The sequence below is a fragment of the Balaenoptera acutorostrata genome, chromosome 4, assembly GCF_949987535.1.
Source record: "Balaenoptera acutorostrata chromosome 4, mBalAcu1.1, whole genome shotgun sequence".
Taxonomy (NCBI): Eukaryota; Metazoa; Chordata; class Mammalia; order Artiodactyla; family Balaenopteridae; genus Balaenoptera; species Balaenoptera acutorostrata.
In genome coordinates this window covers 7,498,763-7,516,399 of record NC_080067.1, presented here as the reverse complement: position 1 = coordinate 7,516,399, position 17,637 = coordinate 7,498,763, and the positions used below count along the sequence as shown (strand labels likewise).

The 17,637-nt window shown below is 45.2% G+C and overlaps 1 protein-coding gene across 2 annotated transcripts in view; it reads left to right on the top strand.

The window, feature by feature from the left end:
• The window catches only part of KAT2B (lysine acetyltransferase 2B), a 103,788-nt gene that overhangs the window by 34,549 nt on the left and 51,602 nt on the right, over positions 1-17,637 (top strand). For both annotated transcript variants that reach the window (XM_057545641.1, XM_057545642.1), the window contains exon 3: positions 15,201-15,346. In XM_057545641.1, coding sequence (XP_057401624.1) covers positions 15,201-15,346 — 146 coding nt within the window. The remainder of the gene's footprint in view (positions 1-15,200; positions 15,347-17,637) is intronic.

The following is a 17,637-nucleotide window of genomic DNA, read 5'->3' as shown; positions in this document are numbered from 1 at the left end:
AAGATGAAACGTGGCAGCCAAGCTACTTAGATTAACACGTAACATGTCCTGATTCTGATTCTCATTTTTCTTATTATTTTCTGATTCCCTGAACTTTCTGGGAATGCTTCATTTTATCTTCATATTCTTTAGTTTCCTGTGTCTGCTGGCTCTTTTCTTCCTTGGGGTTGTGCTTGGTAAATATTTACTTGTGTTTTCCCTTTCAACTTTCTTATCTGTCCCTGCAAGATAATCATTGTCAGCCTGGCCAGATAAACTCTGCCAGAATCAGTCAACAGGCCTGTGCTAATATGTTTTCTGTGTCCTGATCCTAGTTTTAGGATACAGGTTTTCTTTTTAAATTGCATTTTGTTTGAGTGGGTAAGAGTTACTGAGGAATTCGTTTTCCCGAGATATTAAAATTCCAGTTCCCAAGGGATCTGGGACTCTTGTACTTATTTTACTTACTTTTCTGCCTTCAGCTATCCGGTCTCCCAAAGAACGTCTCTGTGTCCAGTTTACTGTCCAGTGTTGCAAGGACGCAGCGCCAAACATTCTCACTAATGTACTTTGGTCTTTTCCATCTGACCCTTTATAAGGGGATGGCTCTGTTTGTTTATTTATTTTTTTTATTTAAACTTTATTTATTTATTTTTGGCTGTGTCGGGTCTTCGTTGCGGCACGCAGGATCTTCCATTGTGGCACGCGGGCTTCTCTCTAGGTGTGGCGCACGGGCTCCAGAGTGCCTGGGCTCTGTAGTTGCAGTGCTCTGGCTTAGTTGCCCCGTGGCATGTGGGATCTTAGTTCCCCGACCAGGAATTGAACCTGCGTCCCCTGCATTAGAAGGTGGATTCGCAACTGCTGGACCACCAGGGAAGTCTCTATTTATTTAGACTTTTTATTTTATATTGGAGTATAGTTGATTAACAATGTCATGTTAGTTTCAGGTGTACAGCAAAGTGATTCAGTTATACATATACATATATCTATTCTTTTTCAAATTCTTTTCCCATTTAGGTTGCTACATGATATTGAGCAGAGTTCCCTGTGCTATACAGTAGATCCTTGTTGGTTATCCATTTTAAATATAACGTGGGTACATGTCGATCCCAAACTCCCTAACTATCCCTCTCCCACACCCTTCCCCTCTGATAACCGTAAGTTCATTCTCTACATCTGTGAGTCTGTTTCGGTTTTGTAAATAAGTTCATTTGTATCATTTTTTTAAGATTCTGCTTATAAGCGATATCATATGATATTTGTCTTTGTCTGATTTACTTCACTCAGTATGAAAATGTCTGGGTCCATCCATGTTGCTACAAATGGCATTATTTCATTCTTTTTTCATGGCTGAGTAATATTCCATTGTATACATGTGCGACATCTTCTTTATCTATTCATCTGTCAATGGACATTCAGGTTGTTTCCATGTCTTGCCTATTGTGAATAGTGCTGCTGTGAACACTGGGGTGCATCCTTTTGGATCATGTTTTTCTCTGGATATATGCCCAGGAGTGGGATTGCAGGGTCATATGGTATGGATGGCTCCTTTTCGCCATCATCTTTCCCTCAAGCTTCCTGCTGATATCAGATGGTGGAGCATCAGCCTTCCTTAGCCTGGAGTTAGGTCTAGTCTGAAGTGTTATTTTGTCCTCAGCTGGAGAGGATTTCAGTCCCTATAGAGCAAAAAAGTAGATACTAGCGTGATCTCCTCAGGAAGTTACTGCACTGGAGTGACCTTCTGAGAAAAGGAAATAGAGAACATCAATCTCACAAGAGAAATAAAAGCATTGATAATCACATCTATGTGTTGATTTAACTGGTGTCTCAAATAATGTAAGTTCTGATTTTTGAAGCAACCAGTGCAAAGGACAGATGCCAGAAGTCACAGGAATATCTTTGCTTTTAACTCACCTTTTCTGCAAAATCGATCCCTGAGTGATGCTCTTTAGAATTGCCTCAGGAAATACGATGCAGTAGAGAACTCCTTAAACACTGGACTTGCACTGTATTTGGTATTGATTGGGAAATCCTATTATCCTACACCAATTAACATTTAAAAAGAGAGTCCTTTTTCTTTGTTAGCTGCACAGATTGTCTCCTTTCTGAGCAGGTCAACACACAGGAATGCCCAAAGGCAGAAACAGCCTTTCTCAAAGAAAAGCCAACTTTGTTCCCTTTTATATTTCTTAACAAGCTTTGAAAACAAGTACCCTTATTTGACAATACATAATCGAGAATGGAATAAAAGGGTACATATCCTTTGACCTGACAAATCCATGCCAGAAAGTTAACCTAAATATAAATTAAAATGTGCCTTCAGATTAAAAGGACAGCTATTACAGCCATATTCATGATATTAAAAAAACTAGAAACAATCTGAATATCCCAATGGAGGAGATCCTTGGTTGAATTATGAAAATATATATTACGAAATTCAATATGGCTATTAACAAAAGAGGTGTTTTGCAGCATGGAAAGATATTCTTAATGTATTATTAATGAAAAAAGCAGGTCAGAAAGCAGCTAAATTGGAGGACTGAATGACAGGATCCACCAGCGCAAGTTCAAATCCTTGCTCAACAGCCAGTAGCTGTGAGTTGCGGCATATTATGTAATCAGCCTGGCCCTCCAGTTTTTCAGTTCTGAAATGGAGTTAATACTAGTATTTACCTCATGGGAGCGTCGTGAGGATTAAGTGAATGAATGCCTATCAGAATTTTAGCACAATACCTGGAAGATAAATGTGTTCTTATTACTCTCATTAGGGTTCTTTACTAAAAACAACAGATGGGAACTCTGTCCAGTTTGAATGAGAAAACCGTGTTCATAAGAAGAGTACTGGTCGCTTCCACAAGCTGGAAACAGAGGGAAACCCGGTATCAGTCAGGTCCTGGGATCCCAGCTGCAGGAATTCATGGGCCTTCTGTCCAGGACCCTGTATGATTCAGGTCCATTAACCTCTGTCCCTGGGAGTATTGGTTCAGGATTTAAATCCTCAGAGGAGGGGCTGATTGGTTAGCGTGGTATCTGTCACTCGCCAAGCCCTGAGTGTCACCCTGTGAGAACTATCCGGAAGGTGGTCATTCCCAAATGCAGGGCTGCTGACTTGAGAACAGCACCATGAAGATAATCTCATTTCTTTAGGTTAGATAATATTTTAATACATACGAACAGGAGGTGATCTGGAAGGATATGTGTTGCATTGCTGACAATGATTTTCTCAGGGTATTGGGGTTGTAGGCGTTTTAAAAATATTTTCCCCCTGTCGGTTCCTTTCTCCTCTCTATTTGGTTTGCTTTCTTAGAATTGGGATGTCTGCATATTTTCAAGTGCTCTTGGAATTATTGCCTGAATGCCATAGATTATTTATTGGTCTTAGTGCCGGGGCTCAAGAAAACTTTTTCCTCTTCTAGAAGGAGGCTTATGCCTCCTCCCCACCCGCTTTTTTTTTTAAAGACCCTTTTTTTGGGGGGCGGGCCGCAAGGCTTGCGGGATCTTAGTTCCCTGACCAGAGATTCAACCCGGGCCCCCAGCAGTGGGAGCCTGGAGTCCTAACCACTGGACTGCCAGGGAATTCCCTTTAAAAACTTTTTTTTTTTTTTAATTTTTTTAAAAATTATTATTATTTATTTTATTTTATTTATTTATGGCTGTGTTGGGTCTTCATTTCTGTGCAAGGGCCTTCTCCAGTTGCGGCAAGCGGGGGCCACTCCTCATCGCGGTGCGCGGGTCCCCCACCATCGCGGCCTCTCCTGTTGCGGAGCACAGGCTCCAGATGCACAGGCTCAGCAACTGCGGCTCACGGGCCCAGCCGCTCCGCGGCACGCGGGATCCTCCCAGGCCAGGGCTCGAACCCGCGCCCCCTGCACCAGCAGGCAGACTACCAACCACCGCGCCACCAGGGAAGCCCTTTAAAAACTTTTTATTGTGGAAACTTCCACATATGCATCACGGTAGGAAGAATCATTTAATAAACAGCCTTGTATCCATCAGCCAGCTTTAACAATGATTAGTATTTGACAATTTCCCTCCCCACTTTTTTTTTTTTTTTGGCCAGGCATCTTTTCTTATTCCTGCACATGACTTCTTAAATATTACCAACAAAGTAGAGGTTGGGGTCTAGGGAATTCTGTCCAGTGTCATGCAAGCTTGAATTCTCAAAAACATTTCAATTTGTGTGCACTGTGCTGTTTTCACAGTTACTATTCTGAATATGATGAATTTAGATCCTACAGTATATGTAGTGTTCTTGGACTTGTCAAAACAAAACAGTCAGGCGTATTGATTGAGATGGTGGTGTCTGGTCTGTTGATTTGCTGCTGGGTGTCCTTTGGCTCAGCCATACACGGTCTTTTGACAGTGAGCTCTGGTTTCATGCGGTCTCCTGACAGTGACTTGCATCCCAGGCGTCCTTGGCCTGCCTTAATTTGATACTCTTCTGTGTCTCCTGGGTGTCAAACGCAGGGCTACCGCAGGGCTGATGGGCTGATTAAATAGAAAGAACATTCCGTCAGGAGTTAGAAACTCACAGTTCTACGCCTGGCTTGGCAGTTTACCAGTCCCCTAACCGCTTTGCTGTTCAGTATCTTCATCCACAGAATGCAATTGTTAGTCTAGACCTACAGCTGTCTAATACTATAGCCACTTGCTACATTTGCCTAATGAGCCCTTGAATTGTAGCTGCTCTAGATTGAGATGAGCTCTAGGTGTGAAACACAGGCCAGATTTTGAAAGCTTAGTATGAAAAAAAAGGTGAGATATCTCATTAATTTTGATTACATGTTGAAATGATAATATTTTGGATATTTTGGGTTAATAAAATGTATTATTCAAATTAATTTCACCTGTTTCTTTTTTCAGTGTTGCTGCTGGAAGACTTAAAATTACATGTGTGGCTTGCATTATATTTCTATGGGATAGTGCTGGTCTAGAACATTCTACTCCATTCTCTGAAATTATTTGATATTTGGGATTGGTATAAGTACATTCAGTTTATAAAAATTTGGCGAAGGATACTAACAAAGTACTTCAGTTGGCCCAAACACATCTCCTTACTTTAGTATTAATCAAAATTTCTTATTTTGGGACTGCTTGTTTAAATAGCAACCTCCTTTTATGACCAGGACAGTAGGAAACACCATTGTGATCAAAACACAATTGGAATTTTTGTTGTCATTTTGGAGTCCATTGTTCTGAACTGTGCCTGAACATACTGATTATTAAATTTGACTATTGATCATATTTTGCAATTTTATGAAGGTTTCTGATTTTTTATTTCCTCTTTTTTTTTAATTTGATTTTTTTAAATTTTTGGCTGCATTGGGTCTTCGTTGCTGCGTGCAGGCTTTCTCTAGTTGCAGCGAGCAGTGGCTACTCTTCGTTGCGGTGCGTGGGCTTTGCTTTGCAGTGGCTTCTCTTGTTGCGGAGCACGGGCTCTAGGCGCACGGGTTTCAGTAGTTGCAGCACGTGGGCTCAGTAGTTGTGGCTCGCGGGCTCTAGAGTGCAGGCTCAGTAGTTGTGGCACATGGGCTTAGCTGCTCCGTGGCATGTGGGATCTTCCCGGACCAGGGTTCAAACCGGTGTCCCCTGCATTGCCAGGCAGATTCTTAACCACTGCGCCACCAGGGAAGTCCCGGTTTCTGACTGTTATTTAATGTCATCAGTTTTTTTCTGATACACACACATATATTTAAACATTACAGAAGTGGAAATTGGTATATATTCCTATGGTTACCTCTGCTTACCTGCTTATTTACGGTAGAAACTTTCCAAGGAAAGTAAAGACCAGCATTAACAATTACACCAGAGCTTATTTCTTGAGCAGTATGAAGTATCTTACCAGTATTTTTCTCATGGACTATTGATCCAACACCTCTTCTCTGGCTTTGCCGCATTTGCAAACCCCTTCACCACTTAGTCACACCTGGTCCCCATTTACACATGTCCCGGGCAGATGCCAAGTGACAGAAGTACGGGGCCTGGCCAGCACACGGACACAGCCGCCTGGGTCAGGTCTGCATATTCCTCTTGTCTGGGGGTCCTCTGTTTTTCTACATGGGCTTCAGAGCTGTCAGGAGCTGTGAGTCTGGTACAGCCGCAGTTAGGGGATAAACCTGGTGGCATTTTTCGTGCTCACCTGATGTAGGTTATTACTTTTCCCCGTGCTCCTCGGGTCACGAAGTCCTGTGGATGTTGTCTGAGTGCACCTCCCGCCAGCTCTGCCTGGATTCAAGCTGCTTCTCTGCCTTCTGTGGTCGCATCTGCAGCAGCACCTGGAGGCCCCATCTCCATGCTTGCGCACCTGGCTTCCCAAGAAAGCACTAGCGACCACATTAGGTCACATTCTCCTGCTTCAGCCCACTGGGCGGCCTCTCATGCTCGGGATGAAGGCCCACTTCAGCTGAGCGTGCGAGGTGGGTCAGGCCTTTCCTCCTCCTGGGTTGCGTTTTGGTCCCGGGGCTGCTCCACCTTCTCTGAAGGGTCTTCACACTTTCTCCCACCTCTGCCTTGGATGTGGAGGTGCACAGCGCCTGCCATGCCCCTCCTTCTTTCTCTGCTGGGGGAACCCTACTCACCTCCAAGGCCTGACTACCCCAGCCCTTGGTACAGACAATAAAGGACTTCCTGGAGCTGCACTGCAGTGTTCCTGCTTGTATAACTGTAGTTCTCTATACCCTTGTTGGTTTTCTATACTGGACTGAGATGAAGGACTGACTTTTTCTCTAGTTCCTAATACATTTAGTTCCTTGGGCGTAATTGGATTGTTTCTTCATTAGTAGGTATCCATTACATTCAGTAATACTAAAGAGACGGCTGGTTGCATTTATTTGCGGAGGAGGTTTCACGGTTTATGATCGGTACCTGTCCTGTGCAACATACTAGCCACCTGTGGCTGATCGAGTTGAAATGTGCTGCCCTTGGAAAACGCACACCAATTTTGAAGACTTAGTGTGAGAAAAGAATGTAAAATATTTTTAAGATTGAGTACATGTTGAAATATTTAGTATATATTAGGTTAGATAAAATATATTAAAACGAATTTCACCTATTTCTTTTTACCTTTTTTAAAGTGGTTACTAGGGACTTCCCAGGCTGTCCAGTGGTTAGGACTCCGTGCGTCCACTGCCGGGGGCCCGGGTTCAATCCCTAGTCGGGGAACAAAAATCCCATAAGCGGCATGGAGCGGCCAAAAGAAATTTAAAAAAATAAAATAAGTGTTTCTTGATCATATATTATAAGAAAAAGTAAAGTGGTTACTAGAGTATTTAAAAGTATGTATGTGGCTCATATTATATTTCTGTTGGACTGAACTCTCTTAAGGTTCTTACTCTTTTTTTTTTTTTTTTTAATTAATTAATTTATTTATGGCTGTGTTGGGTCTTCGTTTCTGTGCGAGGGCTTTCTCTAGTTGCGGCAAGCGGGGGCCACTCTTCATCGCGGTGCGCGGGCCTCTCACTATCGCGGCCTCTCTTGTTGCAGAGCACAGGCTCCAGACGCGCAGGCTCAGTAGTTGTGGCTCACGGGCCCAGTTGCTCTGCGGCATGTGGGATCTTCCCAGACCAGGGCTCGAACCTGTGTCCCCTGCATTGACAGGCAGATTCTCAACCACTGCGCCACCAGGGAAGCCCTAAACAAATTTTTAAAAATGAATTATATTTTTTTAACTTTTTATTTTATATTGGAGTATAGTTGATTAACAATGTTGTGATAGTTTCAGGTGTACAGCAAAGTGATTCAGTTTATCTATCTATCTATTCTTTTCCAGATTCTTTTCCATTTTAGGAAACTACTGTTAAATTATAAGCCTTTTGCACGTAGTCAATTCAGAAGCTTTCATTGAAAAACTTCATTTGACCTCTTCTAGCCTTGACCTCAAATCCCCATGAACAAAAACCGTATTGGAACAGCTCACAGACCCTACAGGTGCTGCGCCGTTTGCTCTCTTGCCGGTCCAGGGGAGCGGAGCTGTGGTAGCAGCCTGCCCAGCAGCCGCCGGGTCCCGCCGCAGGGCGTGTGACGGCTGGCCCGCTGTCCGCAGGAGACGTGCAGGACAGATCTGCGGGGCCAGAGCGGAGTGAGTGAAGGTCACGGCCTGCAGTGACAGTGCATCTCCTGTTCCCAGCAAGGCCACAGCTGCACTGTGATTCCTGGCAGCAGGGTTTGGCAGGTCGCTCCGGCACCCTGGGTGTCTGCAAGTCTGACTCAGCCCTGCGGGGTGGTAGGGTCCACCCTGCTGGGAGATGCAAGGTGGTGGAGCCTCCCAGTCCCTGACGCACCCCCCCCCCCCCCGCGTCCCCCGCCGCCCCCATGCCCTGGACGCCGTGGGCAACAGCGCTGAGCGGAAGGGAGCTTCTCCCACAAGTCAGGGGTTGGCCATTCTTGGGTAATTATATGGATGCTTTGTACCAGGCTCTTGGAAGACCATTTGAAATGAAAGTAGGGTCCTTTTACATTTGATTATCAAATTCTAGATGGAAGAATGATTTTTTTAAAAAACTATTTATTTGGAAATAATTTCAAACTTACAGAAAAGTCATGAGAATAGTAACAAGGAGCATCCCATGTACCTTTTACCCAACTTTACTTATTGGTAACATTTTGCCCTATTTGCTTTGTCATTTGCTCTCATATGTGTGTTTGCGTGTGCGTGCGTGTCCACACACAGATACACACACAGACTGATATCATATATACGAGTCTGTGTGTGTGTGTATTTGTGTGTATTATACTTTTTTCCTGGACCATATGAGAATAAGTTGCATTTACATCATGGTTTTTTCTTCTTAAATACATAAGTATGTATTTTCTAAATTTAAGGATATTCTTTTTTGTTTTTTTTTTTAATTTTTAATTTTTTTGGCCACACCGCACTGCATGCAAGATCTTAGCTCCCCGGCCAGGGATCAAACCTGGACCACGGCAGTGAAAGTGCTGAGTCCCAACCACAGGACCGCCAGGGAATTCCTAGATATTCTTTTACATAACCTCAGTTTAGTTACCAACTTCAGTAAATATTAACATTAATGTAATACTTAATCTACTGCTTGTATTCCAGTTTTATAGTTGACCCCAAAATGTCTTTTAGAGCGTATCTTCCTCTCCATTAAGCACCCAGTCTAGAATTACATATGTATTTAGTTGTCATGTGAACGGAAAACAGTGAGTCTTCTCACACCCAGCACTTCCGGAAGGCTTCTGACACCAGATGTGCAGGTTTTTCCACACCGAGCGGTTCTCCAGCTCTCCAGCAGACACTGCGACTTAACTGGATTCTGATACTATCTGCCTGTAGTTAGCACAGACCCCACAGGGGAAGGGCTCAGACGCCAATCCCAAGTTCAGGTCCTAACCCGTGCTTCTGACCGATCGGCTGTATATCGGAGGTTCCTACGGCCCCCTCCTCGATTTGGATGATTTTCTAGAGTGGCTCCCAGTTCTCAGGAAAACAGTTTACTTACTAGATTTCTGGCTCTTTATAAAAAGGATACAAGTCAGGAACAGCCAGATGGAAGAGATGCACAGAGCAGGGTGGGGTGGAAGGAGCCCAAAGCTCCTCTGCTCTGTCCAAGTGAGCTGCCCTCCCAGCACCTCCAGGCTTCAACTACTGGAACCTTCACATGCCCTTCAGTTAGGGGTTTTAACGGAGGTCTTGTTACGTAGGCACAGTAATGGATTAGTGATTAGCTCAGCCTCCAGACCCCCTTCTCTCCTGGGGAGGTGGAGGGGGCTGGCTGAGTTCCAACCTTCCTATCACTGGTTTGGTTCCCCTGGCAACCAGCCCCCATCAGTAGGGGCTTTCCAGAAGCCCATTCACAGAAGCTCAGGTGTGGTCGAAAGGGACACGTTAGGAATAACAACAGACAGTCCTTTCACCTTTACTTATGAAATTCCAAGAGTTTTGGAATTACTTATGAAATTACAAGAGTTTTAGCACTGTGCTAGGAAAGGGGACAAAGACCAAATATATGTTTCTTTATATAAATCACAACATCACAGCCGGCCTCTTTAGTCTTCTCTGACATGGAACAGTTCCTCTGCCTTTTGTTTTCTTTTTTTCTGGTCTTTTGTGATATTGATGTTTCAGTGGAGGAATGTTTTAAATGTTAAGAACAAACCTGTGGAAGAGCTAGGAGAAAATACATTTTTGTCATCTTTTGGTTCTGTGGGAAAGACCTTTGCAAGCAAGAACTTAAAGAAATGCCAGACATAGATTTGACTTTCTGAAAAATGTAAAATTCCTATATAACCAAACCACAACCTAACAAACAAAAACCCCAATGAAATCCAGGAGGATAGACAAGAAAGCTCTTTCAAGCAATTAGAAAAAGACCCACATCCTGAAAAAGCAGGCAGAGGGCATGAATAGGTAGTGCACAAAAGAACAAATACAAATGGCCAGTAAAATGAAAAACAAACAACTCCAAGGGCGTTCCAGCGAATGCAAATCAAAACAGTGGGGGACCCTGATTAATTTTCAAAAGACTGATTAAATGACTGAGCATGATTCTTCACTGTTGGCAAGCGTGGGGAAAGGGGTATTCTAGCACACTGCTGATATGATGGACTTGGATGCAAACTTTATTGGGAAGATACATTAGGGAACATGTATCAAAGCTTTAAATAGCATTGACTCAGTGTTACGAGTTCTGTGGCCGATTAACTGCTATAGATCTGTACATTGTAGTTTACAGATTTTTATTTTTTTAATATATGCCTCCAGGCTTGTAAATAATAGAGGCCTATCTCTTAAAGAAAATATGCTTTTGGTTCATCGAAGGGAGCTTATTTGCATCAAAAAGGTTTCTTTGGAAAACATTAAGAGGTTTGTTTTTTTTCAATAATAAGTGGCTCTTTTTAGTTAAATACGAGTTCAGTAAGTAGTTTCGCTTTACCATTAGAGTGAAGTGTATCTGGGTGCTGGCATGACGTGGTGTTGACTGTGGGTTCTATCTAATTCTGCTCAGCTGCCCCCAAGAGTCAGGAGACGTCTCTGGATTTGGTGGAGATGGGGTTGATGAGGACAGTGGGGCTTTAGGGAGACTCCCATGGCAGCAGAGCAGTCTGGGGGTTGTTTTGTGCCGTGGGCTTGAGATCCCAGTGATCACAAAGGTAGGGGTGGGAAAGCTCAGCTGCGTCTGGTGGTGGCACTGGTTGGGGGATGAAGGACAGTGAAGGAGTGAGTGCCGGGCTCCTTGGCAAGAGGGAGTTGCTGTTTTGAGGATGGCCATGAGGATTTTAATCCTGGAGTCAAGTTTGCCAGGATGGTGGTGCACTGGTTGTTGGGATGGCGAGGTGGTGAGGTAGGGTGTGGGGATGGATGATTTGGGTTGGAGGAGACGTTAGCTGGTGATGTGGATTTGGTGAGAGGGAAAAGCTGAGTGCTAGATGCTCAGGGACTGAAAAGGAGTGTTGGTGAAAGGGGCCCATGCTTGGAGAGTCTGAGAACGGGGCAGGTGCAGGCGACTAAGCATTGATGCAGTGGGGTCGTATCTGCCCGTGCCGGCTTTCTCATTATACGGAAGCTTCTGTTTCATGGCAACTTGTCCAGAGCTGCTTTTTTCCTTCTAAAGTAGATGGTCCACTCCCTCTGTTTTCATCTGATCTTCCCCCCCCTCCTGCATCATCTCCATCATTCATTCTAGGAAGCTTAACCCTTTTCATGCACTGTCATGCTTCTGCCTCAGTATAGCTCCCTTCACCCCCGGCCCACCGTTCCTTTATTCTTGGAGGAAGATTCCTACCCTCTCGGCTGTGAGGGACACCCCCATTTCTCCAGCACAGCCTCTCCCTTCCCCCCTCTGGGAACCTGCAGCTTCGTTTCCATTTCCCCGTATCTCCAGGTCTAGTCCTCTGTACTTGGGGTCACACACAGAGCTTGGAGGAGAGATTATGGATTTTCTTATGTGCAGAATCAGAAGGAAATGGACCTCCTCAGGTCTCATGTCTTAAGCATTTTAAGTTTTATCTAGTCTACTCTTCAGAATATCGTGGTTTTCAAACCATGCAGCTTAGAGCCCCAACAAGGGGAGGGGATGCTGGGCCCCCCCCAACTCCCACCCCATTTTGAAAATTGGAGCTTCCAACCTCTGTTTCAACCTCTGTTTAGAAAGAGCAACTCTTTCTAAATTCTGATTAAGGATTTATCTGGGCAAAGCGTTCGTGGCTTAAAGAAAGTGAACCACTGGTTTCAAAAATGAATCATGGCATATACTTCTAGAGTTAAAGCCACTATATGTTAGCACCTTAATTAGACTGTTTCATATTTTGGAGAATCTGAAGGCATTTATATTATATTGGAGACTGATTGCTTTCATAACTTATCACTGGAAAGAGATTAAAACATTACAAGACCAAAATAGTCTTAAATAAAATTGTTTCTGTAAATAAGTGACATAAAAATTTTGACCTACTTGTCAGAGTAAGGCCTGTCTCCCAAAGGCTTCGGACTAACCTCAAAGAAAATTTTGCATTCCTGAGAAAACAAGATGACCCAGCCAATGTTCTACCTAAAAGGGCATCTATTAGAAAGTGATGAAGCCACATATTGTAGAGCCAAGTAGAAAGTAATAGATTTGAATACTGACGTTCGTGTGTACATAATGTAGTAATATAGTGTTGGCGTTGTCAAGTTGAGGTGTATCTGTGGATGTATCTGTGGTACCTAAGGCAGACCTCACCAAATCTTCCTCCCCTCTTCCCTGTTAGAAACGCTGTCTAGAGGTGCACACCCGTGCACATGTAGGTGTGTGCACACCTACGCTCATCACCAATGGCCCGTGACTTGGGCCCTTCCCTCTGCCTTTCCATTGCTTTTCTGCATTAGAAAGGAATGAAAGGTGGGTGGCCTCTGGCCCTCTAACTTGAACCCCTTTAATCTGGCTTCCTCATGGACGCGTGGAAGGCCCACCCTCTTGGTGTGTAATCCTCTTAACTCTCTGAAAATGCTTTTGATCGGATATCTTCGTTTGAGGTCCCAGAGAAGCAGAGTCAAAGACAAGGATTAGAGTGCAAGTCCTAGTTTATTTGCGATGGAGGTAGGGGAGTGGGAATGTGAGACCAGGAGGAGAAGGTGGCCGATATGGGTGCATTATTAAGCCAGTTCCCGCTGTGGGCAACAGGTGGGTAATTCTGTGGCGAAGATGTGAGAGCTGGTCTGGAGCACTTAGCTCAGAGTTATTCCCCCCGAGGGGCGAGGCAACTGGGGTCTTTATACGCTAACTTGAAGGCTGCTCTTGAGGGGCGTGTAGGTGGCAGAGCAGATTATGGTGACAGGAGGGAACAGAGCTGCTGGCAGTTGGAGGCCAGGAGATGTGCTCTGAGGCGGTAAGGGAAGGGGATCTGGGTGGGGTACCAGCTGCGTTCTCTATCCCAGACTTCGGACTGGGCTTCATGGTTTGGTCTCTGGAGTAGCCTGACCCATGCTTGACACCTGGATTGTTCCTCGAGAATCTTTAACTCCATCTCCCTTTAAAAAGGCAAGGAAAAGCCTACCCTTCTCCATAGTTTAATGTTTCTTTAGAAGTCATCTCAAGCACTTCTAGGTTCAAGCATTTTCAGTCAACATACCTGAAAGGATCGCTCTTGAAGGGCAGTGCCTGTTAGCACAGTGAGCATAGTAATAAGTTCTGGGGACACAGACCTGAGAGCCACGGTCCCGCCCAGAGGTGCACCTGGGTTCCTGGTTGGGTATTGGATGGCTTACCTAAAGAGAGCCCCTTTCAAGTGAAAGGGGCTTGAAGTGAATCACCTAATCATCCAAAAAATATGCGTGTGGGTGCTTCAGAATTTGGGTCAAACATCCTTTGCTTTCAGACCCCAGCTCTGCCTTGTTGGCCAATTGACATTGGAGGAAACAGCATTCAGTCTCTGTGAGCCTCAGTTTCCTCAACCGTAAAATGGGGCTACTCATCCCTACTTCATAGGATTATTTTGAGGATAAAACATGTTCATCTTGAAAAATGGGCTGGATTTGGGAAGAAGAGAGGACAGGGGTGTGGGAGGGGAGGAGGGTGATGGATATGCCACTTAATGATAGGGAGACAACAGAATAAAGGCAGGAAAGGTGGGTTTGGAGCGTGACCATGGAGGACATTGAATCTCAAACTCAGACAGGCTTTGGGGCTTTGCTGCAGAGACAGTGAGGTTTCACTGCATCTCAGGAGGGCTGAGGAAAAGGGCCTTCATTCAGTTTTTACTGACACTCTTTTTTGGTCTTTCCTGATACGTGATATTCTTGGCCACCAGAACTGTTCACAGGACTTAGAGCTAAACCTTTAGGGAGCTTGGTTTTGGGGTCCTTCTGAACCCGCAGTCCTCAAATCCTGGATCCAGCCTGTAGGACCACAGGACCCTCTTGGCACGATGAAAATCGGCTTATATGGAAACATATAAGAATTTAACACCGTCGTCCCCAGACTTGGTGCCAACAAGTTCCAGATCTTAAAACCGTACATTAGCCTCTGGTCATTTTCAGTGTTGGAGCTGGAGGTCCGTGCTTAACAAGGTGGTGGTCTCTTACAGTTATAAGTCGATTTTGTGTGAAGATATCAGTCTTATAGGGGTTCAGAAAGTTCCTCTATTGACAGTGCAGTCTGATGGGTTGACATTCCAGAAGGTTCCTGGGAGAGGATGTTCTATTTTATTTTATTTTATTATTATTATTTTTAAAATTTATTTATTTTTGGCTGCATTGGCTCTTCTTTGCTGCGCGCGGGCTTTCTCTCTAGTTGCGGCCAGCAGGGGCTACTCTTTGTTGCGGTGCACGGGCTTCTCATTGCGGTGGCTTCTCTTGTTGCGGAGCACGGGCTCTAGGCACGCAGGCTGAGTAGTTGTGGCACGTGGGCTCAGTAGTTGTGGCTCGCAGGCCTCTAGAGTGCAGGCTCAGTAGTTGTGGCGCACGGGCTTAGTTGCTCCGCGGCATGTGGGATCTTCCCGGACCAGGGCTCGAACCCATGTCCCCTGCATTGGCAGGTGGATTCTTAACCACTTTGCCATCAGGGAAGTCCCGTTTTTATTTTATTTTTATTTTTTGGCTGTGCCACTCGGCTTGTGGGATCTTAGTTCCCCAGCCAGGGATCAAACTCGGGTCCTCTGCAGTGAAAGCACGGAGTCCTAACCACTGGACCGCCAGAGAATTCCCGAATGTTCCATTTTAAAATGGAGACTGTTCGTGGTTTCCATCTACTTCTCACCTGTGTTCCTTTGATCTTTATCTTAAGCCGCTCACGTTTCCCACCTGGAGAATGTGTCAGAGGAAGAAATGAACAGACTCCTGGGAATCGTGTTGGATGTGGAATATCTCTTTACCTGTGTCCACAAGGAAGAAGATGCAGATACCAAACAAGTTTATTTCTACCTATTCAAGGTGAGACTTCCACATTTTGAAGGGCTTTTCTTCTTTCTCTCACTGTTCAAATGTGCTCATTATCCATGGGCCAGGTCACGTGGGAAGGCTCTCAGCTTAGATACGTCTGGCCCTCGGGTTTGCAGAAGCATGTGTTTCTCCGTGAGGGACTCTCTAAAATGACCCACCGTACTTTGAGCACATCACTCTCCTCGAGAGCCTTCCTGCTTGTACACAGAGTTGAATATCTTTATGCGCTTATAGATTTCTTTCCATTGCCTATCCATCCATCCAACAAGGACTTACCACATACCTGCTCTATGCACGGCGCTCGTGTAGGCATGAGGGATAGATCAGTGGGCAAAACAAAGTCCTTGCCCTCATGGAGTTTACATTTCAGTAAGAGAGGCAGACAATCAACAAGTCAACAGTATGTTTGCAGGTGGTGATAAGTGCTGTGAAGACAGACAAAGCAGGGTGAGTGGCATCAGAATGGCAGGGATGCTGGGGGCTGCGGAGATGTGGTACTAAGGAAGAGCAGTTAGGAAAGGCCTGTCTGCGATGCCAGTTGAGCAGAAACTACAGCGGGGGCATGAGAGCCATCCCTGAAAAGGGCCGGGGAAGCGCCTTCCAGGCAGGGGCGTGTAGACCATGTACCGAGTGAGCTGGATGTGACGCCCAGCATGGTGGGGCCCAGGCGGCAGGGGGAGGCGGGAGAAGTGGCTGGAGGGAGGCTGCTAAGGCTTAGACTCTTCAACGGGAGGAATCAGGAATTTCCAGATTTGCTTTGGCGTCTTACCGCTGTTCTCTGTGCCTGTTGACACCAGTCACCTAACCCTGCTGCCACTCCCCGCCTCTGCATCTTCATGGCTCTGCCTCAGCTCCATTGGGTCCCAGCCCCTCGTTTCCCACTGATACGGGTCTCCCCACGCTGGTGATGGCAATCAGGACTGACAGATGGGGGAGGGAAACCGGGGGTGGGAAAGTGGAGAGGTTGCCAAAAATAGATGCACAAGGGAGGCCGACAGAAGGAATCATTTAAAAAGCCCCAGAACCTGCTACCGAGGGCACAGTTGATTATGTTGTATTGTGTAACCCTTATAAGGATCTCGAAAAACAAAAACAAAACCCAAAACACTCCCCTTCCCCTCGGGGCTTACAGCCCGGAAAAGTTTGCATCTCCTAATGAGGGCTGGGCTTCATTTTATATGACGAGGAGAGATCCATTTTCCTTTGAGTTTCCTCTTTTGCTTTGGCTGCTAGGAATCTCAGGGCAAATTTTATGCCCAATTCTTAGAACTCTGGCGAGGGCGGAGGGGTCTGAATTTACTTGAAATATGTAATTTTCCCTTTCCCCCTTTAATTAACTTTTGTTTTTTATTGTACTACTGGGGTTTTTGGGGTCAATGGGGGACAGCAGTGGGAGAGGGAATTATATTTTCAACTTTTGGAGTCATGTGGGGCTATTAACAGTGAAACGGTAAATGTTGGGGCGGGGTGTGGGGGGGAGGAAAAGGCAAGGGAGAGAGACCACAGCCATTAGCAGGTGCCAGGCTGCTCCAGGTGACAACTTGTTGACATGACCGTGAGGCCTGAGTCATCTGGACTGAACCCTGGCAGGTTCATACTGTTTAGAGCTTCTTTGGAAAAAGGCCTTAGTTGAAGGAAAACAACGTCTGCATGACTGCAGCTATTATTTGTCTTGGAACTCAGCTCCCTGGCGGGCGGTTCCTCACCGCCCCGCTGGAAGGGAAGGTTTCCATCCTGTTGGCCTCCTCTAGGTTCTGTTTATAACCAGCCAACGGGCCAGAAAACACTGCTCCGCTTTGAAGTATGTTTTCTCTCTCCCTTTCTTACCTCTCTCATCTTTAGCCATGCAAATATATTTGCTCTTGAGAACAAAATCCAAAATATTCAGCATTCTCCCCTCTCCTCCCCCAAAGTCATTCTTCGGGCAAATAAGTTATAAATCATCCGTTTCTTGGTTTTGGAAAAGCAGTTCCTGTGTCTCTTATGTCTCCATAATTAAATTAAATCAAAATGTTATTGTGCATTTTAGTAGCATTTTGGAAGCTTCTGCCTTAGAGGTTGAAAATGAACTCGGTGAAAAGCTGCTTCCTGAAGCTCATTTTATCCTAGGGCTTGTCAGCGTGGTTCTGGAGCTCAGCTAGCTGGGTTCCAATCCTGGCTTCATCACTTAGTGAATGTGACCTCAGGCAAGTCGCATTTCCTTATCTATAGATAATGATAGCACCTACTTCAAGAGGTTGTTAGGAGGATTAATGAGGTAATACAGATAAAGAACCACAGAC